The 12510-nt window shown below is 55.1% G+C and overlaps 1 protein-coding gene across 2 annotated transcripts; it reads left to right on the top strand.

Moving 5' to 3' along the window:
* The first annotated feature begins 764 nt into the window (after positions 1–764).
* CTDSP1 (CTD small phosphatase 1) lies at positions 765–6069 on the top strand. 2 transcript variants are annotated; one of them, XM_033112493.1, is made up of 7 exons: positions 765–2095; positions 3442–3590; positions 4041–4142; positions 4256–4312; positions 4951–5043; positions 5171–5356; positions 5909–6069. In XM_033112493.1, the coding sequence occupies exons 1-7, from the start codon at positions 2029–2031 to the stop codon at positions 6035–6037; spliced, it is 783 nt and encodes a 260-aa protein (XP_032968384.1). In that variant the 5' UTR covers positions 765–2028; the 3' UTR covers positions 6038–6069. The 2 variants fall into 2 exon arrangements, with proteins under 2 accessions (XP_032968384.1, XP_032968383.1); XM_033112492.1 differs by having other exon boundaries at positions 4038–4142.
* Positions 6070–12510: the final 6441 nt, after the last annotated feature.

Below are 12510 nucleotides of genomic sequence, written 5' to 3'. Positions count from 1 at the left end.
AGGGGCGGGAAGGCGAGTCGCCCTGCTCAGGCCAGAGCTTCATTTGGTCTTCGCCACATTTCCTTTTGGGGTCAATGCGGAATGGGCCTCGGAGATAAAGCGGAGTCCTCCCCACATCCTCGAGGCCTGCCTAAGGGAAGGGGCTCCGCCTGGTGGCCAGAATCCCGCCTCTGCCCTCACTTCAGGGCTGGGTCAAGTCGCTTCACTTCTGAGAGCTCAGTTTCCTTATCTGCAAAATGGAGTAAGAAAGGGGTCGTTCCTAGAAGTAAATGAGATGAGGGAGCGCAGCCAGAGAGGGATCCAGACCAAGCACTCGCTACACGTTAGCGATTACGATTAAATGCAATGAGGGCGGCCTTGAGGGCGCTGTAAGAGCAGGAGGGGTACCGTGGGGGTCCCGTCTGGGGGTGGGGGGCGAGTCACAGCCCAGGATCACCTCCTCCGTTCTCCTGTCGTTGCACGCGGAGCTGGCGCGCCTTCAGGCAGCCGCCGCTCTCCTCTGGCCCCGGACCCCGCGCGGGGCCTCCCCTACCCCGATCCCCCTCCGACGGTCTAGGAGGATTTGAGCCGCGCTTGCACCGGGCGGCTGGACCCAATAGGACGCACCCGCCCCGCCCCCGAGGCCCGCGGGGGAAGGAAATGCTGAGGCGTGTTTGTCAAGGCTTGGCGTTATTATTTCTTAAATTATGAACACAAAATAGTAACGACGAATGAAAGGAATTTCATAAACGGAAAAAAAATAAAAACAAAAAACCCCACCCATAGCCCTCACGGCGCATAACTTGGGAGTTTCCTTCGTGAAGAGTCCGTGTGGACACGGCCCCAGCGCCGGCCAGGGTGTGTCTGCACGGACCTGGGTGGAACCGGTGTTTAAAAACCTCCAAAGAATAGATGTCTGAGGCCCCCACGGTCCGGCACTGGGCCCGCAGGGATTGAGAGCATACTGTGTGCGGGTGCCGTTACACACACACACCACCCCCAATAATCACAGAGTGGCCGACGTGGAAGTGGAGGAAGAGGGTCTGGGAAGGCTTCTTGGAGACTAGCATTTCATCGAGGTCTGTGGGATTTGGCTTCGCGAAAGGGGACGAAAGGGAGGAAGCGCGTTCCAGGCAGAGGGAGCATCGCAGACGAAGGCTCCTCCTGGAGGGAACGCTTGGTAGCTGGCGTGGGCGCCAGGTGGGGCAGTTGGGAGAGGTCAGCAGGGGTCATCCCGGGTCAGGAAGTTGGAATTTTCACGGCCTTCAAATACAAGTCACCTGGTCCTGAGATTGCGGTGGGTGATTCTGGTCAAGAGCATAATTGTGTGGATCTGCACAGATGTTCGAGGGAGCAAAGAGCCACCGCTCGCGCACGACACACTGCGAGGTGGCTCCTGTGACCATCGGAGAGAGCCCGTTTTATAGACCAGATAGCGTTATCCCCATTTCCCAGATGAGAAAACTGAGAAGAAACTTGTCCCGGATCTTCGGAATGCGCAGAGGTGGAGCCGAGCGGACTTCTGGCACTCCCCGGCGTGGGCGCTCCCAGCGGGTGGGGCAGGCTCTGACCCTCCAGGCTGGGCCGCCTGGAACGTTGGGCCGGGTGTAGGTCCTGCCACGCAACCGCAGAGGCTCCCCGCAGGCGGACGGCAGGAAGGGAGGCGACGTCCCCTTGAGAGCGGCGGGAACACCGGCGGGCCCGCCTCCCCGCCCTCCGAGCCGCGCCGGCCCCAGAAGTGATGAAAGCAGCGGCAGAGTCCAGGTCACACCGAAGCCGTTGCCCTTTTAAGGGGGAGCCTTGAAACGGCGCCCGGGTTCCATGTTTGCATCCGCCTCGCCGGGAGGAAACTCCATGTTGTAACAAAGTTTCCTCCGCGCCCCCTCCCTCCCCCTCCCCCTTAGAACCTGGCTCCCCTCCCCTCTGAAGCTTGCGGGGATCCCTCCCTCCCACCCTTCCCCTCCCCCCCGCGCCCCGATTCCGGCCCGAGCCGGGGGGGAGGCCGGGCGCCGGGGCCAGACTCCGGCCGGCGCGGAGTGCGCCGGCCCCATGGACAGCTCGGCCGTCATTACTCAGATCAGCAAGGAAGAGGCACGGGGCCCGCTACGGGGCAAAGGTAGAAGGGCCGCGCGGAGGGGGCCACAGTCGGGGCCCCGCGGGAGGGCAGGAGGAGGGGGCCGGGACCCCACCCCAACCCCCGGGCAGCCGCCGCCGCCTTCCTGGGCGCCTGCCTTGGCGGGACTCGGAACTCCCCACCTGAGAGGGAGCGGGGAGAGAGTTTGAACTTGGGGAGGCTCAGAGACGCGGGGCGGGGCCTGGCGCCTGTTGGGTGCTCCGGTCTATTCGAGGTGGGGAAACTGAGGCAGGGGTAAAGAGGAGGCTCCTTCCGGGTCTCGCGGGCTGGCAGTGCGCAATGCCCGAGAGTCGCGCTCCCCACCCGCCCCCCGATTGGCGCCAGTGAGGCTGAGAGATGGGGAGGGGGTTGAAGAGGGCGCCTTCTGGCCACCCGCTGAGACCCCGCCCCTCTCCCCCCTCCCCCGGGCTGCAGTCTGGTTGGGTCGCGGGAGGGGGCGCCGAGGTGACAGCAGGCTGGGGAGGGTTGTAAGGATCTCCCGCCAACACAGCCACGATCCCCACAAACTTCCGCGTCCGACGTGGAGGCGCTAAGTCCCTCAGGAGTATAGACAGGGGCAACTACTTCTAAAAGTAGCCAGCGCGCCCTCGGGGAGACTCGTGCTTTGGGCAGGGCACGAGGCGGCCTGGCTGCAGGCCCAGGGGCGCAGGGCCTGTGCATACACGCACCGACCCGGGAAGCCGCGCCGCGGGCTGGCGGGCTTGGGCTGGAGGTCTGCCCCTCCCTGTCCTGGTGTTGATTTCAGAGGCTAGAAGTCCCTCCAGGTCTGCCCACCTCTGGTCTGGGTCCTGGTGGAGAGGGGGCACGTCAATCAGCTGACTTATTCCCCGCTCTAGGTTGGAGGTCTGGGCCGGGCAGGGGCCGAGGAGGCGGAGTCGGTGGATGGCCGCTGGACACTGGCCCCAGGTCCACCCTTGCCTCTCAGTCCAGCCTCAGTGAGGACTTTGGACTCATGGGGGTGGAGAGTATGAAAAGAGAGCGGGAATGGGTCCCAGGGCCACAGGCCCCAGCCCTCCTGAGCCCTCCTGAGCAGGGTCTGCTCAAGTAAGATGGGAGTCTGGCAGCTCCCCCAGTGGGGCTGATCCCTTAGCAGTGATGGAGGTTGGGAGGAAAAGAGAAAGCACTCTTGGAACTCTCTCCAGCCAGCGCACTCCCTAATAGGGGTACCTCTGTACCCACCCTAGAATGACTTGTGGGAAGCAGAGGGGTGGCCTGGAGCTACACCAGTGTGTCTCCCTTCATGAAGGGGGCATGGCCAGACCCTCACATTCGAGGGGTTGGCACCTGGGCACATACGCACGCCCCCACCTTGGGCCTCCTTGCTTCAGGTGACCAGAAGTCAGCTGCTTCTCAGAAGCCCCGGAGCCGGGGCATCCTCCACTCACTATTCTGCTGCGTCTGCCGGGACGATGGGGAGCCCCTGCCCACCCACAGTGGGGCACCTCTGCTCGTGGAGGAAAATGGAGCTGTCCCCAAGGTGCGTGGTGGCTAAGTTGGGGCTGCAGGAGCACCCGAGTTCAGCCCAGAGAGGGTTTAGGGGAAAGGGCTTTTCATTGCGTGCCTGTAAGCCCTGGGAGGTCTGGAGGAGGGTGGAGCCCTCTCAGGTCCTCCCATCTTGGCCCCAGAAAGTTCTGAGGCTGCCACCCAGGGGAGGGCCCCTCAGCCACGGGAATTCTGAATTTCCCTGTCATAGCTAGAAGCTGTTCTCTGCCTTGGTTTCCCATGTGGGGAAGTGAGGCCCAGAGAGCCAGGGGTCCTGCCCCAGGCTCCAGACTTGGCAGAGGCAAAGTCTCTGGGGAAGGGGGTGGTCTCTCTTCCCATGTTCCTGTGGCTCCCAGGTAGAGGACTAGGGGAGGGAAGACCTGTGTAGTAGAAATGATGGGTGTGAGAGAGGAGCCCCAGCCAGCCCCGCCCATCCCCACAGCAGACCCCCGTCCAGTACCTGCTCCCCGAGGCCAAGGCCCAGGACTCAGACAAGATCTGCGTGGTCATCGACCTGGACGAGACCCTGGTGCACAGCTCCTTCAAGGTGGGCCCTGTCTGGCAGCCCCCAGCCTGGGGGTGCTGAGGGGGCTTGTCCTGGTCTAGGAGGGCAGTCTCTGGGCTTCGCCCCAACTCCAGCCGCTTTTTCCTCCCTCACAGCCAGTGAACAATGCTGACTTCATCATCCCTGTGGAGATTGATGGGGTGGTCCACCAGGTGAGGGGCTGGGTATTGGGGGGAGGTGGTGGGCTTGGCATTTGCCATTTAAACCCCAGGCTCCTCCCAGCAATCCTGAGAGTCCCATATAGGTCTTTGATAGATGTGGAATATCTGAGGCAGAGAGAGAGAGACAGAGAGAGAGAGAGAGAGAGAGATGCCTGAAGTCACACAGACCCTCAGGGACTTAACTCCAAGGCCTGCAGGGAGTGAGGTTCTCCTTGGCACCCCCTTGCCCCACCTTGCCCGGGACCCAGTTCAAGTAATTCAGGATAGGTTGTGTGCCATCCAGCCTGTTCTCCATTACTTGGCTCGGGGGCCGGTGCCCTGCAGCCTTGGGGTGAGGGGGCTGCCCCCCAGGCTCCCCCATTTGGCTGAGGCCGTAGTGGGGCAAGAGCCTGGGAATTAGTGATTCCCCGAAGCCTGGAGTCGGAGCTTCATTTTGATCCTCTTTGGGGAGGGTGGTAGTTTTCTCCAGCAGCAGTTGGGTAACTGACCAAGTGGATACCTCACAGGGCTTGGGAACAGCCTGTCCCCTGTGCTCCCTCTGCCTCCTCTGCCAGCTCCCTCCCAGCCCTCAGCTACCCCAGCACCCCCAGCCTGTAGGCCAGCAGTCCCCTCACTGGCCCACCCCCCAGGTCTATGTGCTGAAGCGGCCCCACGTGGATGAGTTCCTTCAGCGAATGGGTGAGCTCTTCGAGTGCGTGCTGTTCACCGCCAGCCTCGCCAAGGTGAGTCCCCCATCCTCTGAAGGGTTTCTGGGACAACCCTGCCCTCCCCTCCGCCTCCAGCATGTGACCTCTGGGCAGTGACCTCTGGGGCACCCTGGGCCCCGGATGACTCACCTCCTACCTGCAGTATGCAGACCCAGTCGCTGACCTGCTGGACAAGTGGGGGGCCTTCCGGGCACGGCTGTTTCGTGAGTCATGCGTCTTCCACCGAGGGAACTACGTGAAGGACCTGAGCAGGCTGGGCCGAGACCTTCGTCGGGTGCTCATTGTGGACAACTCGCCCGCCTCCTATGTTTTCCATCCGGACAACGCTGTGAGTGCCTCACGGGACGGGACGGGGCTGAGACCAAAGAAAGGAGTCAGTCTCTTTGGGCCACCTTGGTCCCCTGTTCCCAAGCTGGGCAGTGTCCCTGGCCTGGTGCCCTCCTATTGCTCTCTCCTTCCTCTCATTAGCCTGTGCCCACTCACTTCATACTTTATTCGTCATTCGGTCCCTTCTGCCTGTGTGTAGAGGGCTAGGGTCCCCACGGGGCATTGCAGCAGTTGCAGTTTTTCAAGCTGCCAGTTGTAACAAGTTAGTGGGTCACAGAAATAATTTAGGGGGTCCTAGTTGGGATTTTTTTTAAAAATGAAACAGAATAGGCAATATCAGAGTGCTTTACACACAGTAAAGTATCATTTCGTAAAAAACTTGCTTTGTTGTATATGTACATGTGACTTACTGGGGGCTGCTGTCAAAATGTTTGCAAACTGAGGAAGGGGCTTCCAGGAGGTGGCCCACCACGCAGTGGGTGCTCAGGGCTGGCCTGGATACTCTGTGCCCGGGGCACCTGCCCCCCTCACCACCCTCCACTTACCTGCCCAGGTACCGGTGGCCTCGTGGTTTGACAACATGAGTGACACAGAGCTTCACGATCTCCTGCCCTTCTTCGAGCAGCTTAGCCGCGTGGATGACGTGTACTCAGTGCTCAGGCAGCCACGGCCTGGCAGCTAGTGAGGCGCCCTGGGGCCAGGACCTGCCCCTGACCACACCGGCACCCTTCATTTGTGGACTCCTCCTTAAGAAAACCCAGCCGCCTCGGCCACCTCAGCGCCATGGGGAAGTGGGCAGCAAAGGGGGCAGCAGGCTGCACCAAGGACGATGAGACCTGGGTCCCTGTGTCAGTGCCTTAGAATCTCCTCCCTCTTCTCGGGGGACCCGTGGGGACCTGCGTGCTGCTCCCCCTTTCTCTTTCTCTGTGCTGCCATGTTTCTCTGCTGCCAAATTAGGCCCCTTGGCCCTTTCCGGTTCTGCTTGGGGGAGGGGAGGGATTCCTGCTGCTCCATGCCTTGGGCCCCCAGCCTGAGAACAGTGGACACAAAGTGCCTTCCACAGAGCCCTCTTCCCCCCCCCCCCCCCCGCCCCGGTTTTCCCAGAGCCAGATAGGGCCAGCTGTGGCCTGGAACAGTCTCCAGGCTACTGGTGGGGGGAAGAACCAGCCTCCCCACCTCCTCCCTAGGGTCTGGGACAGCTTCCACCTTCACTGCCTAGAAATTGTGGGCAGGAGGGGAGAAGATCTGTTACCACCTGTGAAGGGAGCAGGGGTCTGTTCTTCAGGACCCAGAGTCCAGTTTCTCTGGACTCATCAGCAGTTGAGGGCTGCTCCCTGTGTCCCCTGTGCCCTGACTCCTCACATCAGCCTTGACCCCCCCTAGGCCCTGGGGCTTGGCTCCTCCAGCTCTGAGTGTGGGGGCATAGGTAGGACCCCTTTGTGGTGCCATATAAATATGTATATGTGTATATAGATTTTTAGGGGAAGGGGAGAGGGAAGGGTCAGTGTAGAGACAACCCTCCCTCACCCCTTTCTTGGGCCCATAAATTGGGGGGGGAGGGAGGGAAAGGATTTTTACATTTTTTAAACTGCAATTTTCTGAATGAAGCAAGCTGGGCCAAAGGGGACCCAGGCCCTGTCCTCTGTCCCTCACACCCGTCTTGTTTCATTCATTCATTCATTCATTCATTCATTCAAATCACATTTATTGAGCACCTTCTCTGTGCCCAGCCTTTGCTAGGGCAACCAGCTGAGTGTGTGGGGGCCTCTCTATACCACCTAACTGGTGCCTCCCCACCCACCCCATACTTCACCGGTGCCTTTAGGGGATCTGTAGAAGGTGGGACCCTTGTGGGATTTGGGGGTCTTCCTACCAAGCTACCCCCTTCGCCTGTGCCAACCCACCCTCTACAGCCCCCCCTGACTCATCCCCTGCTGGCTGGGGACAACTCCCAGGACATCCTGCCTTCCAGCCCTGCCTCCTTTACTTGGAATCCCTCCCCCAAATGCTGGGTCTGGAGGTCAAGGCCTTGGGCTCTCCCCAGGGCCTAATGGTTAAGGGGACCCACATACCAGTGCCAATGGGGGTATCAAATGGAGATGTCATTGTCCCTCCTCCCCCAGAGAGCTGGGGGTGGGAAGGAGGGTATGCAGGGTCTGAACTGGGTGACCCTCCCATTTAAGTGCCTTCTCTATGATGGAGAGCCCCTCAGTGTGATGAGAACTAAAGAAAGCCAGACCCCCCATCCTGCCTCTGTGATTATTGGTGGGGCAGAGAAGTGGGGAGTGATTGTGTCACATGAAGTCACGCCCCACTTCAGCAAATCCTTTGGAGGGAGTGGGGTTGTACTGGAGAAAGGGCTGCCTTAGGTCCCTGGGGCTTCAAGTGTGAAAGTGCAAGATTAAGCACACCGCTTTGAATGATCTGAGTACTATTTAATTTTCCTACTTCTCTCAGCCTCAGTCATCAGATCTGCAAAATGGAGATCGGCCCTCTTTGCAGAATCGATTCAATGCCCGCACTTTGAGAACTGGATAAGATTAAAGCTAGGCTGAAATGCGTCCTTAGGGGAGGCCCCTGGAAGGTATTTAGAGACAGGAGGGGTGTGGTTTCTGTCCCAGAGTGGAGGGGAGGGGCTCTTGAGGCACCAGTAGGTGGAGGTCGGGAGCGGGGCGAGTTACTGGGAAGCCAAGTTCAACTCCAAACGGAAGAACTTTGAACGGGCCTGACGTGGGCCGCCCTGGCGGTGTTGCAGGAAGAGCTGGCAGGCTGAGGCGTCAGGGACTGGGGCGACTGGGTGGGGACGGGTGCTTGGTCCCGTTCCCCTCCGTGCTCCCTCCCCCTATCCGCCCCCCGGCCGCACCCTTGCAGGAGCCTCCGGCCCACTTCCTGCCCCCGCCCCTTCGGCTCCGGCAGCACTTCCTTTGCAAAACTGGGCAGCCCCAGGCCCTGGCAGGAAGTGCCCTCCCGGCCCGCCCCGACCCGCCCTCTCCTGCTTCCCACGGTGGCCACCAGAGGCCACTCCATCCTCGCGGACGCCGGGACGTCTTAGCGCTGGCCCTCTCGGCCTGCCCTCTCCCCAACCCCTGGGGTTGTCATCATTCAACCCTCTCCCAGGAGTGGACAGCTTCTGCGCTCCCCTCCCCCCACTATTCCACCATCCCCTTTACGGGAGAAGGGAGATCTGCCCCTTCCAAAAGTTGTTTCCTGTTCCCCAGCTCCACCTCTCCTACCCCTCCTACACCGCCATCACCTTGTGAATCCAGCCTCAAGTCTGCCTGCTGGTGCCCCTGATGCTGATCTGTCCCCCAAGTCTCTTGAGGGTGACCTGGAATGTATATGATACCACCCCTCTCCCTTCCCTTACCCCCCCGGCCCCGACTTTTCCCTGGTAGAAAGCCTGGGAAGCACCCACCTGGGAAGAACACCCGCAGTACTTGTGCTCAGTTCCATCAGCTCCAGTCTGAGCAGGAGCCTGACAGCCTTTGGCAGGGTTACTACCCAGTCCTGCCTGGCTCTCCCTTTATTCTTCTCCTCAGGGTCCTGCTGGATTTCCTGCTCTCTATGCAAAGTGGTCCCCAGATTTGCATCCCAGAAGCCCACACAGGCCAGGGAGTCACCAGGGCTCCCAACTTTGAATACAACCGACCCGACCGCAGTCAGCATTTCCTCACCACCACCACCCACACACACTTCACCCACATAAAGTTCAACACAACCACATGTATCTGCTTCCTGTGTGCCAGGCATGGTGCCAGGACCGGGGACACCCCATGACTAGGCTATGCCTCTGCTCTCAAGGAACTCACACCCTAGTGTGGAGAGAGACAGCTGAACAGACTCTCTAAAACCTGAAATGCTGCAAATGTAGTGCGAGAGAGAACATGGAAAGCCAGAGCAACAGGGGACACCTCACCCCTCCTGGGGTGGCCATGGGGTGGGGGGGAGCGGTTGGAAAATGCATCCTAAGGGAGTGAGGCTCAAGAGTTTGAGGAGGAACGATTCAGGTGCAGGCGGCCTGCGTGAGGAGGTACACGGGAAAGGAAACCAAAGCGCCAGGGGCCTGCCACGTTAGGGAGTGTGGGAAATGACAATTTTGGAATTGTACACAGAGGGGGAGGGTGGGAAATGACGCTGCAGAAGACAGGAGGGGCAAGACAGTGCATATCTATAGGCAAACCAAGGAAGTGGCCTTTTTTTCTTGCAAGCAGTGGGTGCCTTTGAGCGACAGTGAACAGGAGAGGGGCGTCTGGCTGCTGCACATTGGAAGCTAAATCAGGGTTTTGGGATGGGACACCATGGGGCATGGAGGATGAAGACTTGAACTGGGGCAGAGGCAGAGTGAAGAGAGAAGAAGGAAGAAGGAATGGATGTGAGATAGGAGGGGAACTCGCCAGGAAGCTGTGGCTGCTTGGCTCTGGAGACAAAGGTGGATAGGAGGGAGAAAGGCTTTGGAGTTGACCGCTGTGAAAATGTCTCTCACTGAGCCTGGTAGGGGACAGGTGTTAACTATTTGTCTGTTACACACAGGCACACACACACAGTAGAAGGAACGGGCCTGATAATGCTGCTGGCGGGAGTGAAAAGTGGTGCAACCTCTTTGGAGAGTGATTGGACAATGTCAAAATATTTTTTAAGTGCAGACACCCTTTGATCCAGCAATTCCACTCTTAGAAATTTACGCTGTAGATAAAATGCATATCCATATAACCTTGTATGTATCTGGGTATTCATTACATCCTGGTTTGTAATAGCAAAACATTGGAAATAACTTGTGTCCATCAATAAGGGACTAGTTAGATAAATCTTGGTCTATCTATACCAAAGAACCATGCAGTCATGGAAAACAATGAGGAGGAACTATCCAAGCAAACAAATATAGGATAGTCTCCAAGATAGACCAATAAATGAAACAAAGCAGGATTCATAACAATTGTGATGGTGTATTACCACTAAGGAGAAATATAAAAATGAATACAAATATACTTTTGTGTACTCCAGAAGGGTAACAACAAATGGGAAGTGGAGTGAATCCTGGGCAGGAGGGCTGGGGGACTGGGTGGGAGCCATCTAAGACGGGAAGGACATCTTTTGATTATACATCTGTTTGTATTTTTGAATGATTTTACCAGGTACTTTTATTAATTTTTAAAATAATAAAAATCCGTTTAAAATTAAAAACACACAGTCAACTCTCTAAACGAAATACCAAAATAGAAATCATAAATTCCATTTCTTTCCTTGGAACAGCCATTGCATGCCTACTCTGTACCAGGCACTCGGGTACAGCAGAGAGCTAAACAGTCACTGTGGGAAAAACAGACGTTAAAAAGGCAATTACAAAATGAATATTACATAAGGAGGAGAAGAAGGTGGAAAATAAAGAATTTAAAATTTTTGTACTGCCAGTGCCAAACTGTCACCCCAAGATGACTTCCGATTGCCAAGGAGGGAATGTGCCTTTACAGTAGGAATATCTGAGAAACCAAGGAAGCAAACTTCGTATCACTCAAGCTGGGACAACTTGACATCACATACCTCCCAATACAAAGCAGTGTGAAGCACGCAGCGTCACCTTGTCCATGCTACTGCTGGTGTGGTCGGTGGACCAGATGGGCTCATCAGCCTCACCTGGAGCTTGTTAGTAATGCAGAACCTCAGGCCCCACCCTAGACCTATTGAATCAGATTCTGCATTTTAAAAAGATTCCCAGGTGATTCTTACGCTACTGCAGTTTGAGAAGCACTGGCCTTTTCCAAGTGTTCTTGAAAAAAATGGTTTAACCAGGACTCATCAAGCCTTTAGAGGAATTTTGGTTCGTGGGAAATACAGGAGGAGGAGGAACAAACTAAATAATATACAAAGAAAGACTTACATTGTGTGAACACTCATGAGACAATTGTCCTTGACTCAGGTCAATGTCATTGGGAAAAAAGCTGAGGGATTGTTTTAGATTTAACAAATACTGAAGAGACATAAAAATCAAAGGAAATGCATGCCTTTGGTTTGATCATGAGTCAATAAAAACAGCTGTTAAAGTCTTTGTGAGGACAATTGGAGAAATTTGACCATGGACTGGTAGAAGATGATAACAGAAATAATTTGTATTTGGTTGGTGCAAAAGTAATTGCGGTTTTTGCAATTATTTTTAACCTCTTAAACCGCAATTACTTTTGCACACACCTACTAATATTCCCAGGTGAAAATCATATTGAAGAATGTCATTTTTCTTAGGAGAATGTCCTCTTTCTTAGAGATGTCCTCTTTCTTAGGAGATGCGTGATAAACTAAATATTTTGGACTGAATATTCTATCTACCACTTACTTCCAAATATATACTGGGGGTGCCAAAAAAATGCATACAAGTGGACACTTTGGTCAATGTTGCTCAAGTAGTAATTCACTGTAATTAGAAGTGTCTGGACGCTGATGGTAACCACTCTTGTAATTGCAGAAGTCAAACGTGACTTGTATTCATCTTTTGTTATTGGTATATATTGAGTATTACCATTTTAATACAGTTTTCCTTTCTTAAAATGTGTATACATTTTTTTTGGCACCCTCTGTGTATATACATATATGGCAAATGTTAATTCTTAAATCCATGGGTGTTTATTATTATACTACTGTACTACTATTTATACTTTTCTATGTTTGACATTTATCATAATAAAGAAATTGGAAACAATTTTTAAAAACGTAAGTTCTCCCCAAAATTTCTGAGACTAAATTAAAAGGCAAGCAACAAAATGGAGCAGAGTATCCTATCGATGACAGGCACGTTAGCGATCTTAATACATTAAACACAGAAACAACAAATTAATTAAAATTTTCACAAAAGACAGAGCAAATAAATATGTCTTAAAATGGTTTATCCCACGGTAATCAAAGAAACAGAAATTAACACACGATGATTTTCTTTTTGACATTCAACTTGACAGAGATTTTCTTAAAAGCTGGAGCCCAGGCTTGGGAAGAATGTGGAGAAGCAGGCAGCCTCCTGTCCTGAATGTGGGACTGTCAATTGATGTGACTTTTCTGGAAGGCAATTTGCTTACTCACATCTTCGACCCAGCACTCCCACTTTTAGGAGTTTAGCCTAGAGGAATAATAATGGCTGTAATCTAATAGCAAAGATTTAGCAATAATAATATT

This window comes from Rhinolophus ferrumequinum, chromosome 8, assembly GCF_004115265.2.
Source record: "Rhinolophus ferrumequinum isolate MPI-CBG mRhiFer1 chromosome 8, mRhiFer1_v1.p, whole genome shotgun sequence".
NCBI classification, from domain to species: domain Eukaryota; kingdom Metazoa; phylum Chordata; class Mammalia; order Chiroptera; family Rhinolophidae; genus Rhinolophus; species Rhinolophus ferrumequinum.
The sequence above is the reverse complement of the archived record's forward strand: the minus strand, read 5'-3'. Positions and strand labels throughout refer to the sequence as shown.

Bases quoted from the DNA above. Each gene is read 5' to 3' on its own strand.
- CTDSP1 (XM_033112492.1), top strand. From the start codon at position 2,029: ATGGACAGCTCGGCCGTCATTACTCAGATCAGCAAGGAAGAGGCACGG. The intron at 5,044-5,170 runs GTGAGTCCCCCA...TCCTACCTGCAG, and splicing joins TCACCGCCAGCCTCGCCAAG to TATGCAGACCCAGTCGCTGA. The intron at 5,357-5,908 runs GTGAGTGCCTCA...TTACCTGCCCAG, and splicing joins TTTTCCATCCGGACAACGCT to GTACCGGTGGCCTCGTGGTT.